Consider the following 18138-nt stretch of genomic DNA (forward strand, 5'->3'; position numbering starts at 1 on the left):
ATTTATGTATTTATTTTAGCTGTCTGCTCGCATGCTCCTCAGAAGGCGCTGCTTGCTGTTCATGGCGGCGCGCTGAGCTGCCTCTCCGCACACTGCGTGTCGTTTTGAAGCGCTGTGTTTAAGATATTTTCATGTTTGAACTCCTGGCTCTCTGTTAAAATGCAGTCTGTCCTGCCATCAGTTCCCCTGCATCCTGATAAAACGGGCACAACATGGATTTTTTTTTAACATTGTCAAACTTAAGCCAGGGGAAATCTTTTATCCACTGTTGGTTGAAGTTGTATTTTACAGAACTGTGAACACGCTGCAACTAACTCGAAGCTCCCTGTTCGCTTTCAATTTCTGAAACACCTGCATTGCTCATGTCCTGTAAAGACGCCGACATATCTGAATTTTTTATTTTCCTCATCTTGGTTTGACAAACTGTCTGGAAACGAGTAGCCATCGCACTGATAAATCAGTGAGACTGGCGGGTATGGGATTTGTAGTTTTTAATGTGTGATTAACAGTGGGCAGTGGACACCAATAAACTACATTCCCAGAGTGCATTACGATTGAGCTTAGAGTTTAGATCCGACTGTGAGGTTTTTTTAGTTTAGTTTTTTGTTTTTCTTTCCAGCTGAAAAAATAAATCACCTTTATTTTTTTTTATAGTCTACCTTTAGGAATTTCTAGTCGCCTACGTGCGCCTAAATTAAAATGTATTTTCGCACAAGCATTTTGTTCGTCTCAGACGCAGAAACTGTTGAGATTTCATCTGTGCTACTGGACGACACAGAAGACTCTGCCCATCAGTCGAAACAAACACTGTTGTGTGAGTATATGCTATGATTCGTCCCGACATCCACCGAAAATCTCTGCGATCCACGTACCGGCCACCACTGTATTAAACTAACATGTTATTTGATCTGAACACAGCTCCGTGACAAGCGGTCGCTGCTGCCCTCTGCTGTTTACAAGAGGTAGTACAGGTAGTGAAAATCAGCAATGACATTACTACTGTTATTAGTATTTATTTCTTAGCAGACATTCAGGTCGACTTACAGTTGTTACAAGTTATCACAGTACAAAGTATCACATTATAAAATATCACATTACAGAATATTATAATACAGATAAGAGCAGCTATGAAAGTACCATAAAATCAATTCAAATAAGAGCAAAATAATAAAGCACACAGTAAATTATAAGAGTGAATTCGACTAAGAGCAGCTAAACCTGATAGTAACTATTTGCTGATATGAGTCCAGTAAGAACAGACAGTAAGCATGATAAATACATGAGAATGATTTCAAATAAGAGCAATTACAGAAAACGTTATTATTTATACACAGAGTACTCTCCTGGCTATCCTGTAAATATTGTTTTTGCTGTATTTTGAGAATGTATCTGAAATGTCTATTTTTGCACAGGGGTTAAGGTTATCCGAGTCATTTCAAAGGGCAGCTGAGCTGATAGATAGATAACAAACAGTTCTAGTAAATGGCCACACGATGGCAGCATTGGATAAGTAATAGCGTGAACTGCGTTCTGCCCGTCTCCATGAAGTCCAGGTTTACAGCACAGGAAGCCCCGTGACCTGACACCTCTCCATAGAAGTTCAATTATTTATTCTTAAAACCAATACTATTTTAATCCACAACAGTGACTGATAAAACAGCCTTTGTACAGCAGTTGCCCTGCGGTGTGCAGGTCAGGGAGCTGTGTGGGTGCTGGAGTGCGCTGCAGAGCAGATTTCCACTCGATCACACAAGGGAATATAAAGGATGCCGTGTTCAGAGCTGACTCTGCGATTTAGTGTGGGGATATGTTGAAACCACTGAAGCTGAAGTAAAGAAAATGTACGTGATCTCTAACTCGCTGTTTGACAAATAATTCAAAAATAAAAGCGTGTGTGATGCTTATTTCCCTGCAAGCCCTTGTCTTTAACCACGGGAGCACACAGACTCTTACGGGGGTTTGAAACCGCACATCACTTTGCGCGGATCCTTACTCATGTCTGTCCCACAGGAGTTCCCTGGCTGTATTTTATGTGGCTGTTCTTTGATCTCATGCAGTGTTACAGGAGTGTGCAGAGCTGCTAGTCTGTGATGGTTGATTCTAGTGTGTGCAAAGCTGCTAGTCTGCAATGGTTGATTCTAGTGTGTGCAGAGCTGCTAGTCTGTGATGGTTGATTCTAGTGTGTGCAGAGCTGCTAGTCTGCAATGGTTGATTCTAGTGTGTGCAGAGCTGCTAGTCTGTGATGGTTGATTCTAGTGTGTTTAGAGCTGCTAGTCTGTTATGGTTGATTCTAGTGTGTGCAGAGCTGCTAGTCTGCGATGGTTGATTCTAGTGTGTGCAGAGCTGCTAGTTGGTTCTAGTGTGTGCAGAGCTGCTAGTCTGTGATGGTTGATTCTAGTGTGTGCAGAGCTGCTAGTCTGCGATGGTTGATTCTAGTGTGTGCAGAGCTGCTAGTTGGTTCTAGTGTGTGCAGAGCTGCTAGTCTGTGATGGTGGATTCTAGTGTGTGGAGACAATCCTGTTATTGTAACTGATTTGCCAGGACACTGACTGGGCCTGGTTTATGTTCTCCACTAGATGTCACTGTTTACTCAGCTTTCTGTATTTTAACATTCAGGATTCTTGAAATGAATATAGATTAATGGATGACCACAGGCACGAAATAGCGGAGGGGTGGGAAGTAAAGTTGATCCTCTCTTATATAATTAATTATAACTCTGTTACATGATTCAACTACAGCAGTGCAAGCTGATTCTTCAGCTCTGGTTTATAGTTATGTTTCATTTTATGAAAAAAATAATCAGGAGTGTTTTGCACACTTTCTGGTGCTGGGACTGTATCAGCCTATAGCGTTAATAACTAATACTACACTGTACGTTCTCTTTATTAGCTTGTTTTTCTCTTCATGTCTCAGATGACATCTGGATTCCAAGAGTGTGTGTGTGTGCATGAATGTGTATGTGCTTACCAGATCTCTGGGCTCCAGGCACACAAGTCTTACTGCAGGTATCCTCCAGGTGGGATCTGTAGGAGTCTCCAATGACCAGGCAGCTGCAGAGACAGGAACAGGAGTCATGGCAAGCCTGCATTGGAAGCACAGCGGAATGGGCAGCACTAGAGGACTAGCAGACCCCTCACCAGTCAGTGACCACGTCCCATTGCGGGCTGGAGTCCAGTTCAAGTGGTCAGTCTGGCTGTAGGGCTGCAGGAGCTCAACCTGCAGAAACACGGGCTCCAGCAGAGACTGGGACACAGGGAACGCAGAGTAGAACTGGGAGTACCTCACATCTAGAGGAGGAAAAAAAAAGCTTTGTAGGTCACTGCCATGCTTTTGAAGCACTTGAGTTCAGGACTCGCTTCATATGAAGGACAGAGGCTCATGGGAGTTGTAGTCTAATCTGTTGGATGGGCCAATGTGTTCAGCTTTGGGAGTTTAGAATGAAGACTACAGAGCGCATCGGCGTCCACGAGAAGCGCCGCGCACAGCAGTGCGAATCTGGAAGAGAGACTTCAGCGTTAGTATAGGCAGGTCCGTGTAACGAGCGCGCTGCTGGGTATGCGCTAATCGTGTGAGGGGAAAGGAACAATTAAAATTAACCCTTTAAGGTACAGGTTATTACTATCCCCCCCCCCCCCCCCCCCCCCCCCCCCCCCCCCCCCCCCCCCCCCCGAATTATACCAAATCATTATTACAACGAAGTGCACCAATTCAAACGTACGGACAGGTTGGATGCGGGCGTTTAAGTTTGTCAGTTTTTCTCCTCTCGAGTCACTCTCCAATATTAATTGGATACCGTTTGAACAACAAACAGCGAAGAAAAAAGTTAACTATTAGTTTGGTTAAGAAAGATACTATTAGGTTTTTAAAAGACATATTAACGTTTGAATGTTATCACCGTTGGAAAAGAATAAAGTTAAGCTTCTCAAACCAAGTGCTCGACACACACAAAAAAGAAACAAAAAGGTTTCTACTTCACACACACACACACACACACACACACACACACATATAGATATTATTATTATTATTATTTATTTCTTAGCAGACGCCCTTATCCAGGGCGACTTACAATCACAAGCAAATACAAATACATGCAAGTGTTACAATACAAGTCCAATACAATATATATATATATATATATATATACAATATATATATATATATATATATATATATATATATATATATATATATATATATATATATATATATATATATAGTATCTGTCCGCCACGCTGATTGCCCGAATAACCACGACACCTCAACACCACCGACATCGTTTAACCGGACCCGACCCGACTATATATACTGGAGACGCCGGGTCTCGGCAGCGATAGCAGGTGGGATTGATCAAGCAATTCCGACCCATTGCGCGCTCTGGAGGATCAATTGAGGAAATCGACCCGCATTGCGTCATTAATTAAATTAAACTCAGAAAACAAAATACTGCTAATGATGATGATGATGATGATAACTGGGGACTCCCGATCAGCAGTTAATCACGCGTGATTAAGACCACGTGTTGACTCTTCAGTTCAATCTCAGTCGGGTGCTGTGATCGGAAGCGGTGCGATTCTGAGGGCTTTATAAACCCCGGGGCGCGCCGTGTCCCAACAAGCGAGCGAGTGAACGCAGCGGTGTCTTTCTGTTGTAGATAAGCGAGGTTTTGTTAGTGATTGGTGATCTGTGGTGGACACGGTTGGAGAAATCGTATTGAGATGGGGTTCAGGTTGCTTTTAGGGTGAGTTTAATTTTTGTAAATTAGATTTTAAGATAGATATAGATATTGTCTCACTATTCGTGGACTGTGGTTATCACATTTTCAAGTAATTCCACCAACCCCTCTATCTGTGCACATTTAAAATAATTAACAATTTAGCATAGTCCTTGGTCTGTTTTAAGTTAATTTGAACTTTAGCATTCTACTTCAGTTAACTGGCTACTGCGGATGAGTGTGCCGGATGTCTAAGAATTCACATGTATATGTGATTATTATTGTTCCAGAGTTGCCTGGTTATGCGCGGTGTTGCCGGCTGGCTTGGTCGCTCAGGGCTTGTCGGGTAAGATCAATATTCACGCTGCAGAACAATCTCCAGTCTGCAGTGTAATATATCTGTATCACTTGGGTTCATGTGGTACTTGTGTGTCTTGGGTTCACAAACCCAATTCTACACTAATGTTGGGGTATTTAATGTTATCCAGTTGGGCTAGTCCAGGACTCCCGCTAACTGGAATCTGTGTATTATGTCTATCACAGTATTATCAGATATGTTTAATAAATTGATTGACCGTCCTTGTATACAGAATAAAAGGGTAATGGTTCTCGGGGCAGATCAGATAATTGACAGTCACTCGAGATGCTTAATGAAGAGAATTAATTGAACTGGGAACTCGCCCTTGATGATTTGGCATGTAACGTTTAGACTTCCTGAACGTTGTAGTTGGTTCAAGTTATGAGTATTCTATTAATCGATTGAATTGGCAGCTTTGGTTAGGCTTATGAAACGCTGTATAGCCAACTTACAAAACGTTTTATCTATTCTATTTAATATGGTGTGTGACTTTGTATTGCCGGTGTTCTTAAATAACGGAGCGGCTCTGTGCGTTCATTTCTGACTTCAGGTAACTTTGTGACCGAGTGCCGGGATCGGTACTTCTGGATGTCAACCAATGGCAAGTTTGCCGGCGGTAACTTTCGCTTTGACGTCATCGGTAAGTTGGGTCGGTTTAAGAAACGGCAGCTGTGCGGGCATTCGGGTTTTGAGTATAGGGTAAAATGTTGGGTCTCTTTTTTTGTTAATAAAAACCTTGTGGGGTATCAGAATTAAAGTAATTTAAAGGAAACTCTCATTGGCTGGTTAAGAGTGCCACAGATAAACGGAATCTCTGAAATGATTTCAATCCCTATGGGATTTGCTCGGTACCCCCGTTGCGATGTTCTCCCTCATTTCTATCCCCCCTCCAGATAGAAGCGGGGTTTACCCGCTGAATGACAGCTACGCAGCGGCGTGCGGGTTTACGTATTCCTTCAACCTTCCCGGAGACTTGATCTTCAGAGCGTCGTTCTTGGCCTGTCACGTGGAGAGCGTGGTGAGTACGTCACTGCAGTAAAAAAAAAAAAAACCCGCTTTACACTCTCGTACACCGCAACGGGGAACTGAAAAACATGCATCTATATAATCCTGTTCCCTTTATCAATTACAATGTTCATCAAGTCTGCAATCGGCAGGTAAACATCTCGCAATGGCAACGCATTCATTTGAAGTCGGTTTGGTGCATTAAGTTCCTTTCAATTGAAAGAGGTGAACTATCTCAAATGGTCTCCAATTCCTTTTATGGGTGCAAATGTCTTGTCATCCACCCTGTTTTTGGAAGTCCTAGCCCTGTATGCTGCTTGTGAAGAAGTCTCCAGTACCAACCGGTTCTTTCTCCGTTCTCTCTAGAATGACTTCTCCTATGCGCTCCAGTACCGCTTCGTGAGACTGGACTATCTGGGCAGAGAGACGGTCTACCCCTTCTCCCTGTCCTGCAGGACGGAGAGCCCCTGGAACCCCCGTGAGATCGTCTGTGAGGATAACTACATGGAGGTGAAGGGGACCCCCGAAACTAGGGTTCACAATTGAGCAATATATCTGCTCCTATTAATAGATCAATCACACCCTAGTGATTCAGGGATGGAAATGACTCCTATTGCATAGCAGTTTCACCCATTCCAGGTTTTATGATCAGCTTGATTTTACCCACAGTGTGTAGGTAACAACCTCGGGTGTCTTAATTGTAGTAAAACCAGGATTGGATCAAACTGCTTTGCATTGGGAGTCTTATTTTGCTCCCTGGGCAGCAGTGAAGTGGTGGTTAGGGCTCTGGACTCTTGACCGGAGGGTTGTGGGTTCAATCCCTAGTGGGGGACACTGCTGCTGTACCCTTGAGCAAGGTACTTTACCTAGTTTGCTCCAGTAAAAACCCAACTGTATAAATGGGTAAGTGTATATAAAAATAATGCGATATCTTGTAACAATTGTAAGTCGCCCTGGATAAGGGTGTCTGTTAAATTATTCTAACTAATGGAGTTACACTTCAGGGGTAAACGCGATTCCTGTTGCATAGCAGTTTCACTTCCGGTCCAGGTTTTACTGTGAGCTTGATTTTAGCCACAGTGTGCCTAGGTAACAAGCTTGTCACAAAACCAGGCACGTCTGTGCCTGCTATGCATGGGGAGTCTGGCTCCAATCCCTGCTGTTCAAACCTCCTGCCCCCAGGTGTCTGTCAGGAAGAATGTCCCGGTCATCGCTCAGGAAGGACTGGAGAAGGAGGACTGGGAAGCGGCTCTCTCCATAGTGAGTGAACTTTCAACTGGGATGGGGGGTGGGGGGGGGGTACAGGGCTTCCCAGGTCCTGGAGGACCCCTTGTGTCTGTTTAATTCTGCCTGAGCACTCAATTGAACTATTGGCTTAAGACTTCTTTAATTGTTCAGCATCTAAATGGCTGGCAGTGTATTCAACTTTTATTAGTAACTTAAGCTGAGGACAATTGCAGGTTTAAGCACGATTAGATGAGTGAAGGGTGTAAGCAATTGATAAACTGGTTGGAATGGGAATCTGCAGATGCAGGGGGTCCCCAGGATGGGGTGGGGGCGGGTGTAGAGCAGGGGTGTCAAACTGTTCCTGGACGGCCACAGTGTCTTCAACCCACAGCTCTGAAGCACTTGGTTTCATTTGATTAATCGGACACATTAACATCTCTCCCGGGCCTCTTTGTATAGGTAGTGTACCTCAAATTTTTTTTTTTTTGAAATCCACTAAGACAATGCAAAAATATTAACCCTATTCAATTGGCTCAAGTAAGTTCATTGAGAGAAGCTGGAATGGGCACTGTCCCTCGAGTGGAGTTTGCCTCTGGTGTAGAGGTTTCTTTCTGTAGTGCTTGCAGTGCCTCTTGTGGACACTCTCTGAACTGCACCTCTTGCAGCTTCCCGAATGGCTCTGGGTCTCAGCTGGCTTTTCGTTTGTGTTGCTCTGCAGGCCCAGGGAGCGGTGATTTCCGTGTGGCAGGTGGTGTTCCACAAGACCGGGATGCCCCCCAAAACCATGACCGCAGCGGACGCCCGTACCGCAGGATACCTCGTCAACTCCACGTCCAGCCGCGTCATTTTCAGGTCGCCCTACGGCATGCCCATGTCCGAGGTGCTGCTGGTGAGTTCTTAAAATACTGTGATCCCAAACCAGCTTCCATTATTTAATAGCGTCCTTTTGTGTGCGAGCGTCCGAGGGCTCTCCAGAAATACAGAGGCAAAAAATGGGATATTACGAGCTTGGCATTTTAATACTGATGGATTTAAAGTTAAATCTCTTGCAATCAACTTAATTTTCTGAATTTAATTTGACTATAGCTGCCTTCTCAATTTTGCATATGACTAGGAGTAAAATCTAGCCCAATTTAATCTTGTGAACAATTTAGATCTATGCAAGTGTTTTGTATTGCAGGATGTCATAATATTAGTCTAGGAATGACTTTAGCAGACTCCTTTTTATCCAAGGTGACTGACGGGTGTTAAAATGCAAGATTCATATTTGCACTTGCTGTAAACCACACTTCAAAATACTTGTAGGATGCTACAAGTGAAGATTACAGCAAGTTGTGTTATAGTGGTGCAATAATGCATCAGCTGAGGATCCAGTAATGTGGTGCTGAGGTCAGGAGAGTCCAGAGCAGGAGGGGCGGATCGGGAGATCTACAAGCGCAGTCTGAACAGGGGGGTCTTGAGGGGGCGGTGAGGCGCGGGGCTCGTCGCGGTCTCTGCTCCGGTGAGGTGCGGGGCTCGTTGTGGGCTCTGCTCCAGTGAGGCGCAGTCTCTGCTCCAACGCGCTTCTCTATCCTCAGGTGTCGGGGATCCCTGTGGAAGTCGTCAGAGCCACTGTGTTCTACAAGCAGAGGTGGATGCTGCTATTGGTGGACACTTCAGCTGCCTGCGCTAAGAGTGAGTCACCGAGGAGCACAGCAATCCTAGGAGGGCTAATGGTCTGGAAGCATTACCTGAGCTGGGAACTGAAGTGGAACAGTCTAGTGCATTGTACACTTGACTTTGCATTGGCTGCAATAGCAACACTTTGACACCTGGTGGCACTGTTATGTGGAACTCATTCTTCCACAACCTATTAACCCATTAAGTGCCATTGTCCTCCTTTTTGAGGATGGGGTGTAACTTTTCATATTTGAACATGTGACTGACATAGCTCCATGTTAAATCTCTACCCTAACATATTAAGTCTAGTGTCAAACTGCATAAATTCTCCAAAGTTTACTAGTTCTGGTTCTAGTGTTTGGAAGTGCTTAATCTTCCATGCATTAAGACCATAAACATCTTGTCATCTGACTTTTAAAGGGGGGGGAGAATAGTATACCATGGCAAAATGCCTCCCGTTATCTCTTTCCAGACCCCTCTGTTTTCGATGGCACCTACCTGAGCTGGGTCACCCCGAGGCTCATCACCCCGCTGGTCTTGCATCCCACCAAGTTCCTGGATAAACGGATCACAATGGGGGTGGAGGGGAGGGGCCTGGATGAGGTCGCTGCTACCAGCAGGGGGTACCAGCTGCTAGTCAACCGCACTGCAGTGGAAATCCGCATTCCCTTCGGAGCTGTGGGGGGGTATCGCAAGGTAAGATAGCCAGGGACCCTCTGGTTGGGTCTGTCTGTGGAGGCTTGGTGATTTTTAGAGAAGGGCTTTTTCCTGGCTTGGCCGCTGACCCTGAGCGAGTCACTTCACCTTGTGCTCCGTCCTTCGGATGAGACGTAAAACAAACGAGGCCCTATTGGAAGTGACTCTGCAGCAGTTGTGAGGCATAGTTCACACCCCTAGTCTCGTCAAGTTGCTTTAGAGAAGCATCTTGCTAAACAATTAAAAGCCCCTTTCTCCCTGGAGAAGGGGGTGTAGTGGCAGCAGTATTGCTTGTCACTTCTCCCTGTATCTGGGGGAAATCCCTTGTTAACTACTTGGCATAAGTTATTGCATATGAGAATCTGGGGATATAGGGGGAAGTCTTGTTTCTTAACAGATGCTTTTATCCAAGGCGACTTGGACTAGGGGGTGTGAACTATGCATCAGCTGCAGAGTCGCTTGCAACAACGTCTCCCCCGAAAGACTGAGCACAAGAAGTGACTTGCTCAGGGTCACAGTCAGATGTTGTACTGATTTTGCTTATCTAACTTTTTGTCTTTAGAGTCATGTGATTGATAACAAGTACAACCAGATGTATGAGATTGACCTTTTCCTGGAGCACCAATGGGCCGATGACCTGTGGGAGGTGACCCAGCACCGCTCCTTCAAGCCAGCCTGCTCCCCCTACCTCCCTGAGACCCCTTATGTGGTCAACAGTGAGTACTCTCCACAGCCCCGCACTGTTGGTGTAACCTTGGAGCATGCAATTTGGGGGTGAACAGGGTTAGAAATTAGTGCTGCTGCACCCAGTCCTGGGGTTCAGAGCTCCCCTCAATGAAGTCTGTTATTGAAATAATCAGGAGTTTGAGCAGGGTTACAAACTCGCACTAGCCCTGCTGCTGCACCCGGTCCTGGGGTTCAGAGCTCTGTTCAGTTATGTTTCTTGCTCTTCATCTCTCTCTATCCCTGTTCTCAGACACCGTCCCGAGTGAGAAGGGCTTCACGGTGACCCTTGGTAACTTCAAGCCGGACGTCGAGCTGAAGAACTTGACCCTCAACGGGGTTCCCCTGACCCTTCCTGAGGCCCAGAACAGAGGCGTGAAGATCAGCGAGGTCCAGCATCCCAACGGCACCAAGGACTTCGTCCTGAAGGTCCCCTTCAACAACCTGCTGGTCTCTGCAGAGGTGAGGATTAACCCCACTTGAATAAGGAGGTACCAAACCATTGAACACAACCATACCATTGGAAAAAGCCTCCTGTTCACTGTGAAAGATGGCTTAACTTGTATACACGTGACCATGATGTGTCACAGGGGCAGACTCTAGAACAAACCTGCAACATGAATTATACAGGAAACCTAATTGCACATGGACTGTATCATGCACTGCCTTGGAGAATGGCCTGTCTGCAGCAGGTGACAGTCCAGGATTTGGGGGGTGGTTCTGTCTAACCTTTGACCCAATTTTCTCCTGCAGTACATTGGGGCTCTCATCAGGAGGTACACCTTGAACATCAACTACACCTTGAACATTGTCCCCCAGAATGAGCCATATTTTCACCCGGCCGCTATTGTGTGCGATGTGAAGGATGTTGGTAAGTAAACTGGGGGGGGGGGGTCTTCCTTGACTAGTTAGATCTGTAAGAGCTTTGCCAGGTTCCCCAACTTGCAACAACCCCATATCTGACATGGGCTACATTGTGGCATCGATTTTTCTGTCTTCAGCATTGTACCACCGATCTTGAATTGTATATCGCCAACTGTTTTTTTTCAGAGCCAGTTGGACACAGAATATGCCAAACTACAAAGTGGAGATTTTGTAAGCAACATTTGTTGACCGACCTACCAATCCCTTCCCTCTAGATCTTCCTGATGTCAAAAGCTTTTGTACGAACCGCAGCGTGGTCTTCGAAGTGACCCCGGGCAACATGGACTCCAGCTGGGAGCTGTGCATTGGGAGCCGCCCTCTACCCTACACCATCGCTGAGCCCAAGATCACCATCGAGTTGCCACTCTTTAGCATTGGCTACATCTATGAGGTGAGGATCTCCCAGGGGTTTAACAATGAATCCAGGGCTAACACTGTTTGGTCAACTGGTAGCCTCTATCAAGGGACTTTTATGCCCAGCCATGCTAAGAGAATTGACCGTTGGGTTGGGTAGTTTGAAATTTAGCTGCCATTAATCTTGCTACACTCTGTAGGACTCGGATTTGTTACCAATTGAAATTCTCATACCAATGCAGGCTTTCCTGGAGGTAAATCTAAGTGAAGAATCTTGGTGTTTTATAATACATTTTGAACACTACTCCTAGATGCACACCAAACTCTGAGGCAGCATGCTTGGTTTCAGATATCAAACTCCCCATGCTTGTTCTCTTAAAGTATGTTGCTCCAAGGGTACTGCCAGCCTTGACGTGTCCCTTGCTTCCTCCCTCAGGACATCTCTTTGAGGGGCCTCACCGTTCGAGTGGAGCTGAACATGAGGAACGTCAAGACCTTGCAGGTCGAGAAGCAGTTTGTGCAACGCTGCCCAATCCCAACCAGGGAGCTGCTGGGTGAGGAGGACTCCTTCACTGTGGTGGATGCCTCGCAGTGTCCTGGCCACGCTTCTCACCAGAACTAGCCACTCCAAGGATCCTATTGCCACACATTCTGAGCCCGTGGGACTTCCATTCTTTGAATGTCCTTCAGATTTTTGAAGTGGTCACCAGTTTATGGCTGATCTAGTTGCAGAGTTCAGGGTCTTGAGTTTTCATGTCTGTTAGGAATCCTAGCTCTGATTTGAGGACTGTATTTCAGTGGCCTTTTGTTTGAGCCAACTTAATTGACAAATTGAATTCACTTGTTGCTGTAAATATTTAGTTAATTGCAATCTTGATCAATGTGTTGGAATTCCTTAAGGGAACCCTGCTTTGAACTTGCATGAGTCCTAGCAAAAAAAGTTGCACTGTAGTCCATCTGGCTGCACGGAAGTTAAAAGCAGGGTTCCCTTAAGGAATTCCAACACATTGATCAAGATTGCAATTAACTAAATATTTACAGTGGCAACAAGTGAAGAGCTAGCTTGAGGTGGGGTTAGGACAAGGAGTTGAGGAGAATGACACGGCTGTAGTCCAGCTTGAAGTGTAGACCTCTGACTTGCAGGATCTGGTGATGTTATTGGGGTAGCATGGTGTTGCCTTGATTCAGTCTGGTCTCTAATTCATTCTTCTCCTCCCCCACCACAGTGTGCTTTCCTAACGGAGTGGTGACAGTGGTGGCTGTGACCATGGAGCCCATACCAGTAGTGGATCCCAGCAAGACCACCCTGCTGGACAAGACCTGCAAACCCAAAGAGTTTGACTCGACCAGGGCTCTCTTCACCTTTGGGGTGAACACCTGTGGGACCAGGAGCCAGGTGAGCTGGGGCTTCCTGCGTGGTGCTGTGGGTCAAGGCAATGGTCCTTCATACAGGTCTGGCACTGGTAGACCTGCACTGGATCATTTGGTTGTTTTTTTAGCATTGTTTTATCCAAAGCAACTGGGGAGTAGTTGACTATGCATTAACTGTCTGGTAGTCTTTAGATTTTGCTATTGGGAGGTCAGCTTTGTATTACCAGCATGCTGTTCTGGCTTCTGTGTTTTTCAGATTGTGGGTAACTACCTGATCTACGAGAACGAGGTGCTGTATACCAGAGCGCTTTTCCCACCCAATGCTCCAGTCATCACCAGAGACTCTGAATACAGGTGAGCACAGGGAGTCTCCCGGTTCACAGGAAACTGTGGTGATGTCATAGGCTGTGACATCACACAGCCCATTTGCCCTGAACCGGACTACCCAGCTGGACCATGCAATCTGTTTTACACACGACTCCAGCCCCTGATCTAAACCCGTGTGTCGTTACCTCGTAGGCTGACGATCCGCTGTCGTTACCCCCTCAACGGCACCCTGACACTGGCTGCTGAAAGGAATGCGGTCCCTGCTCCAGCCCCCTACTCTGTGCAGGGGCTTGGGTCCCTGCACGTCCGGTCTTATGACCCTATGAGCAGAGGTACAGAGTATCTAGCAAGCTGAACCAGGCTTGTCTCCTGGGACTAAAGGATATAAAATCTCTTCAACAGTTTGCTTTGATCCATTGTTTGTGCTGCGTTTAGGAACCTGCCAGCTGGTTAACTTTGCTTATGGTAAATGACTGAACACTCTGTGTAGAGAGAGATGACTTCAAGGTCTTCATTGAACATTGGCTGCATCAAAAATCACTAAATGTTCTACTTGGCATTTACTGTTTCAGCTGAGCATTTTAAATGGAACATTTTAGAGATTTGTCCATTTTGAAATGGATGTGCTTTTAATGTTGTATGGTAGCCCTCTCTGTCTTAAGCCTTTTAGCATTTTACCAAATCCTTATTTTGTTTTGCAGCCAAGAGTCCCAGAGATGTTCTGAATCTGAAGGCTCGGCTAGCCAGGGGTGAGTTGAACTCTGTCTTCACTTCCACTTGTCAAATTCTGCTCTGTAGTCTTCATTCTAAACTCCCAGAGCTGGTCACATTGGCCCACTGTCCAGATTAGACTACAACTCCCATGAGCCCCTGTCCTTGCTATGAAGGGAGTCCTGAACTCCAGTGCTTCAAAAGCACGGCAGTGACTACAATTTTTTCTCCCATCTAGATGTGAGCTACTCCCAGTTCTACTCTGCGTTCCCTGTGTCCCAGTCTCTGCTGGAGCCCGTGTTTCTGCAGGTTGAGCAGTCTAGCAAGGACTCTGCCTTCTGGAGACAGGTTAGTGCCCCCTCTCTGACTTGAACCTGGGATGATTCACTCCATGCAAAGTGCTTCAGTAGGAATGCTTTTATTAAACTTCAATAGGAAAGAGGGATTGATGCACTACTGACTTCAGCCACAGTGTGGCAGTGTTCTCCTGTTTAACGAGAGCTGCTTCTGTCCCTCCCCAGGTGTATTTCCATTGCATGGCTGTGGTTTGTGATCCCAACCTGGAGGATACCTGCAATAAGACTTGTGTGCCTGGAGCCCAGAGATCTGGTGAGCATCTGGAGATCAGTCTTGTAATACAAGCAAGCATGACCAGCTGCAGTACAGCATCGACGCTGCTGTATTGAAGCTGCTATCCATTGAGTGAAGGGAATACAAAGCCTAATCTATTTAAGATTTGAATATCCTGATGGGTCCTTCCTGTGTAATATATACAATTCTCTATTTGAGTGTTTGTAAGAGGAGATTTTTTCTTGTGCTGGTAATGCTCTCTCTGCATTGAGTGAGTTTATAATGATGCCTTTTCATGCAATATCTGTTGCAATAATTTAATCCAAACTATTAAACCTGAACATTTCATTTCAATAAAATTAATCCAAAGAAATCTGTCAAACCTCAGAGCTGACAATAGTCCTTTTATCTGTACCCTGCAGAGTTGTTTCAATTTTGTCTTTCTCTCAGCCCGTAGTGTGGATCGATACAGCCAGATCAGAGGCTACATTTCTGCTGGGCCGGTCCAATTGGTACCAGAAGGACAAGTCTTGGACCTTCAAACAGCAGGTGAGACCTTGAGAGTTCTGTTGAATATCCTGGTCATTGAATTCTAACCCTCCTCATCTGATGCTCTGGCTCTGGAGGGGATGCAAACTAAAACCTCTCAATATATAGGAGGCTTGCTGCTCCAGAGCTTAAAGAAAGGGGGTCTATTAGCAGGAGGTTCAAATCCCGGCTCAGCCACTGACTCGCTGTGTGTGACCGTGAATAAGTCACTTTACCTCCTTGTGCTCCATCCTTCGGATGAGACGCCAAACAAACAAGGTCCTATTGGAAGTGACTCTGCAGCAGTTGTGATGCAGAGTTCACATCCCTAGTCTAAGTCGCTTTGGCGAAGTGTCTGCTAATCCACTAACTTCCAGTGTTTGCAGTAATAAACCACTAGATGGTGCTAAAGGAGCACTAAGCTTTTGATGGGGTGTATGTGGTTCTTTTTTTTTTACTAGAAGCATGATCAGACTGTATCGGTAACCGGCTCAGATATGTGTCTTATTAAAATATTAGTGAAAACAGGAATAGACAACTATCCAACTGGTCTTATTTCCATTCCTGGGATGCTAAATCGTTATCCTATAGCCTGTATGAAATATCAGTTCTGATAATTGCCCTTCAGAACTGGATGCAGCAATTTGTAGCCAAAACTAATTATTTAAATTGAGGACTTTCCTCACGCCCCCCAAACAAATCATGCAAATCCATAAATTTTATTAAGATGGTGTTCAAATGTTATTTACTCTTTTATTGTTTAGGACCTCCATTCTAACTTGTAGAATTTCTTGAAGTTGCTAGGCAACGCTTACAGTAATTGGAGGTGTATTGTGGCTCCCCCGGGTCCTAGTGCTCACCCCGTCATGTTTTGAATTTCAGGTGACTCCCCCTTGGTTCCGGCACTGGGCGTGGCGTCCGCTCTCCTCGGAGTTCTGTTCGTCATTCTTGTTGCTGTCGGATTCAGGAGATGTTAAACTTGCTGTCTACCACAATAAAGATTTTTGCATCTCGATTCTTGTGTGTCCTCCCATTGCTTTCTTGTACCCTGAAGGTACACCAGGAATCCAGCGCTGCTTGCTGTTCAAACAGTCTTTTAAGATAGTGTTTGGCTTTCATTCCAATTGAGCTCTTCATTACTTGACTACACCCTTAATTGAAATTATTTGCTTGCTTAAATCCCTGCAGATTCTAAGTTATCTAGAAAAATCTTAAATCATATATATAATTATAGCTCTGAAGTCTAGTAAGCGAATTTAGTTCAGTTGCGTAATTCGGCGCTCTGTTAGAAAGAAGTGACAGATTGAGGGGTCTCCCAGGACCGGGATTTGGGGAACCCTTTTTTTGAAAGGGGTAAAAGCTGCTAGCGTCTGGTCTCAATTCAAACCGATGCGTACAGCTCTTGAGTGAATGGGTACCTGGTCAGAAACTCCACGCTATCGCTGTCAAACGTGACGCGTCCAGGTAAGGGAATGGCACGCAGAATTAAATCTCCTGCATTCTGTAAGCAAAGTGCTAAAGACTGACTTGCAGAAAGTGAATTTGCAAGGGAGGTCCGTCTCTGCGCTCCTCCTGTTCATGGTACCTGCGCTTGGTCGGGTCACGCAGTGACGTCAGTGTAGGCGTGGCTAGGTGGGTGTCCGTTCTATACGCTCGTCCCGTATACTGTATTTAAACTACCAGTTAGTGTAAAGTAGATGTTTTTGGGTATCTATGGCTAAAATGCAGTAACACAGCGTTCACAAAACTTCCTGTTTTAATAATTGGGGTTAAGTCTTGGCTTTGCATCTTCAGATATCATGGTAGAAATCTCTCTCTCTCTCTCTCTCTCTCTCTCTTTCTCTCTTTTTTATATATATATATATATATATATGAATGAAAATAGTTGATAGGTACACGGTGTTGAAGGGATTTAAAATATATTTCTACTTTTGTGTTAGAGCCGCACCTTGCCTCTCGCCTGTAAAGTTTTCTCTGTATTTGAAGGGTAATCAGGTTAGCTGGCGCATCGCGTCCACCCCTCGCCTCTCCGTGCAGTTCAAGAGGGCTGAGGCGCCGTTTCATTACAATCCAGGGACCCTGCTGCTCCGATTGTGAGGGAGCGTTTCATTACAATCCAGGGACCCCGCTGCTCCGATTGTGAGGGAGCGTTTCATTACAATCCAGGGACCCTGCTGCTCCGATTGTGAGGGAGCGTTTCATTACAATCCAGGGACCCCGCTGCTCTGATTGTGAGGGAGCGTTTCATTACAATCCAGGGACCCTGCTGCTCCGATTGTGAGGGAGCGTTTCATTACAATCCAGGGACCCCGCTGCTCTGATTGTGAGGGAGCGTTTCATTACAATCCAGGGACCCCGCTGCTCCGATTGTGAGGGCGTGTTTCATTACAATCCAGGGATCCCGCTGCTCCGATTGCGAGGGAGCGTTTCATTACAATCCAGGGACCCTGCTGCTCCGATTGTGAGGGAGCGTTTCATTACAATCCAGGGACCCCGCTGCTCCGATTGCGAGGGAGCGTTTCATTACAATCCAGGGACCCCGCTGCTCCGATTGCGAGGGAGCGTTTCATTACAATCCAGGGACCCTGCTGCTCCGATTGTGAGGGCGCGTTTCATTACAATCCAGGGACCCCCGCTGCTCCGATTGTGAGGGCGTGTTTCATTACAATCCAGGGACCCCGCTGCTCCGATTGCGAGGGAGCGTTTCATTACAATCCAGGGACCCTGCTGCTCCGATTGTGAGGGCGCGTTTCATGGCTGTTTCTTCCGCTGCAGCACCGTGGTGTGTACACGCTGTTGACATGCATCGTGTGTAGCCGTGGCAATGGGTGCACAGCCACAAAATAAATAAAAAGATATATGTATTTTGCATGACGTTTTTGACAAGTTAGCCCCTCAGTGCGCGAAAAGATGACTGTTATTTTTCTATATAGGTGAGAGTCACTGGAGAGGAGTGACGTTAGCCTATTAC

The 18138-nt window shown here is 45.8% G+C and overlaps 1 protein-coding gene across 1 annotated transcript; it reads left to right on the forward strand.

Moving 5' to 3' along the window:
- The first annotated feature begins 4634 nt into the window (after nucleotides 1-4634).
- On the forward strand, nucleotides 4635-16182 carry LOC131696820 (uncharacterized). Its single transcript, XM_059015608.1, has 22 exons — nucleotides 4635-4741; nucleotides 5005-5060; nucleotides 5623-5712; nucleotides 5966-6090; nucleotides 6444-6587; nucleotides 7260-7337; nucleotides 8023-8193; nucleotides 8882-8978; nucleotides 9436-9659; nucleotides 10222-10375; nucleotides 10636-10844; nucleotides 11136-11253; nucleotides 11522-11697; nucleotides 12097-12214; nucleotides 12887-13056; nucleotides 13288-13385; nucleotides 13551-13690; nucleotides 14060-14107; nucleotides 14308-14417; nucleotides 14591-14678; nucleotides 15090-15188; nucleotides 16050-16182. Exons 1-22 carry the CDS (start codon nucleotides 4719-4721, stop codon nucleotides 16142-16144), a joined length of 2631 nt encoding a protein of 876 aa, XP_058871591.1. The 5' UTR covers nucleotides 4635-4718; the 3' UTR covers nucleotides 16145-16182.
- Nucleotides 16183-18138: the final 1956 nt, after the last annotated feature.

Source organism: Acipenser ruthenus, chromosome 50 (assembly GCF_902713425.1).
Source record: "Acipenser ruthenus chromosome 50, fAciRut3.2 maternal haplotype, whole genome shotgun sequence".
NCBI lineage: Eukaryota > Metazoa > Chordata > Actinopteri > Acipenseriformes > Acipenseridae > Acipenser > Acipenser ruthenus.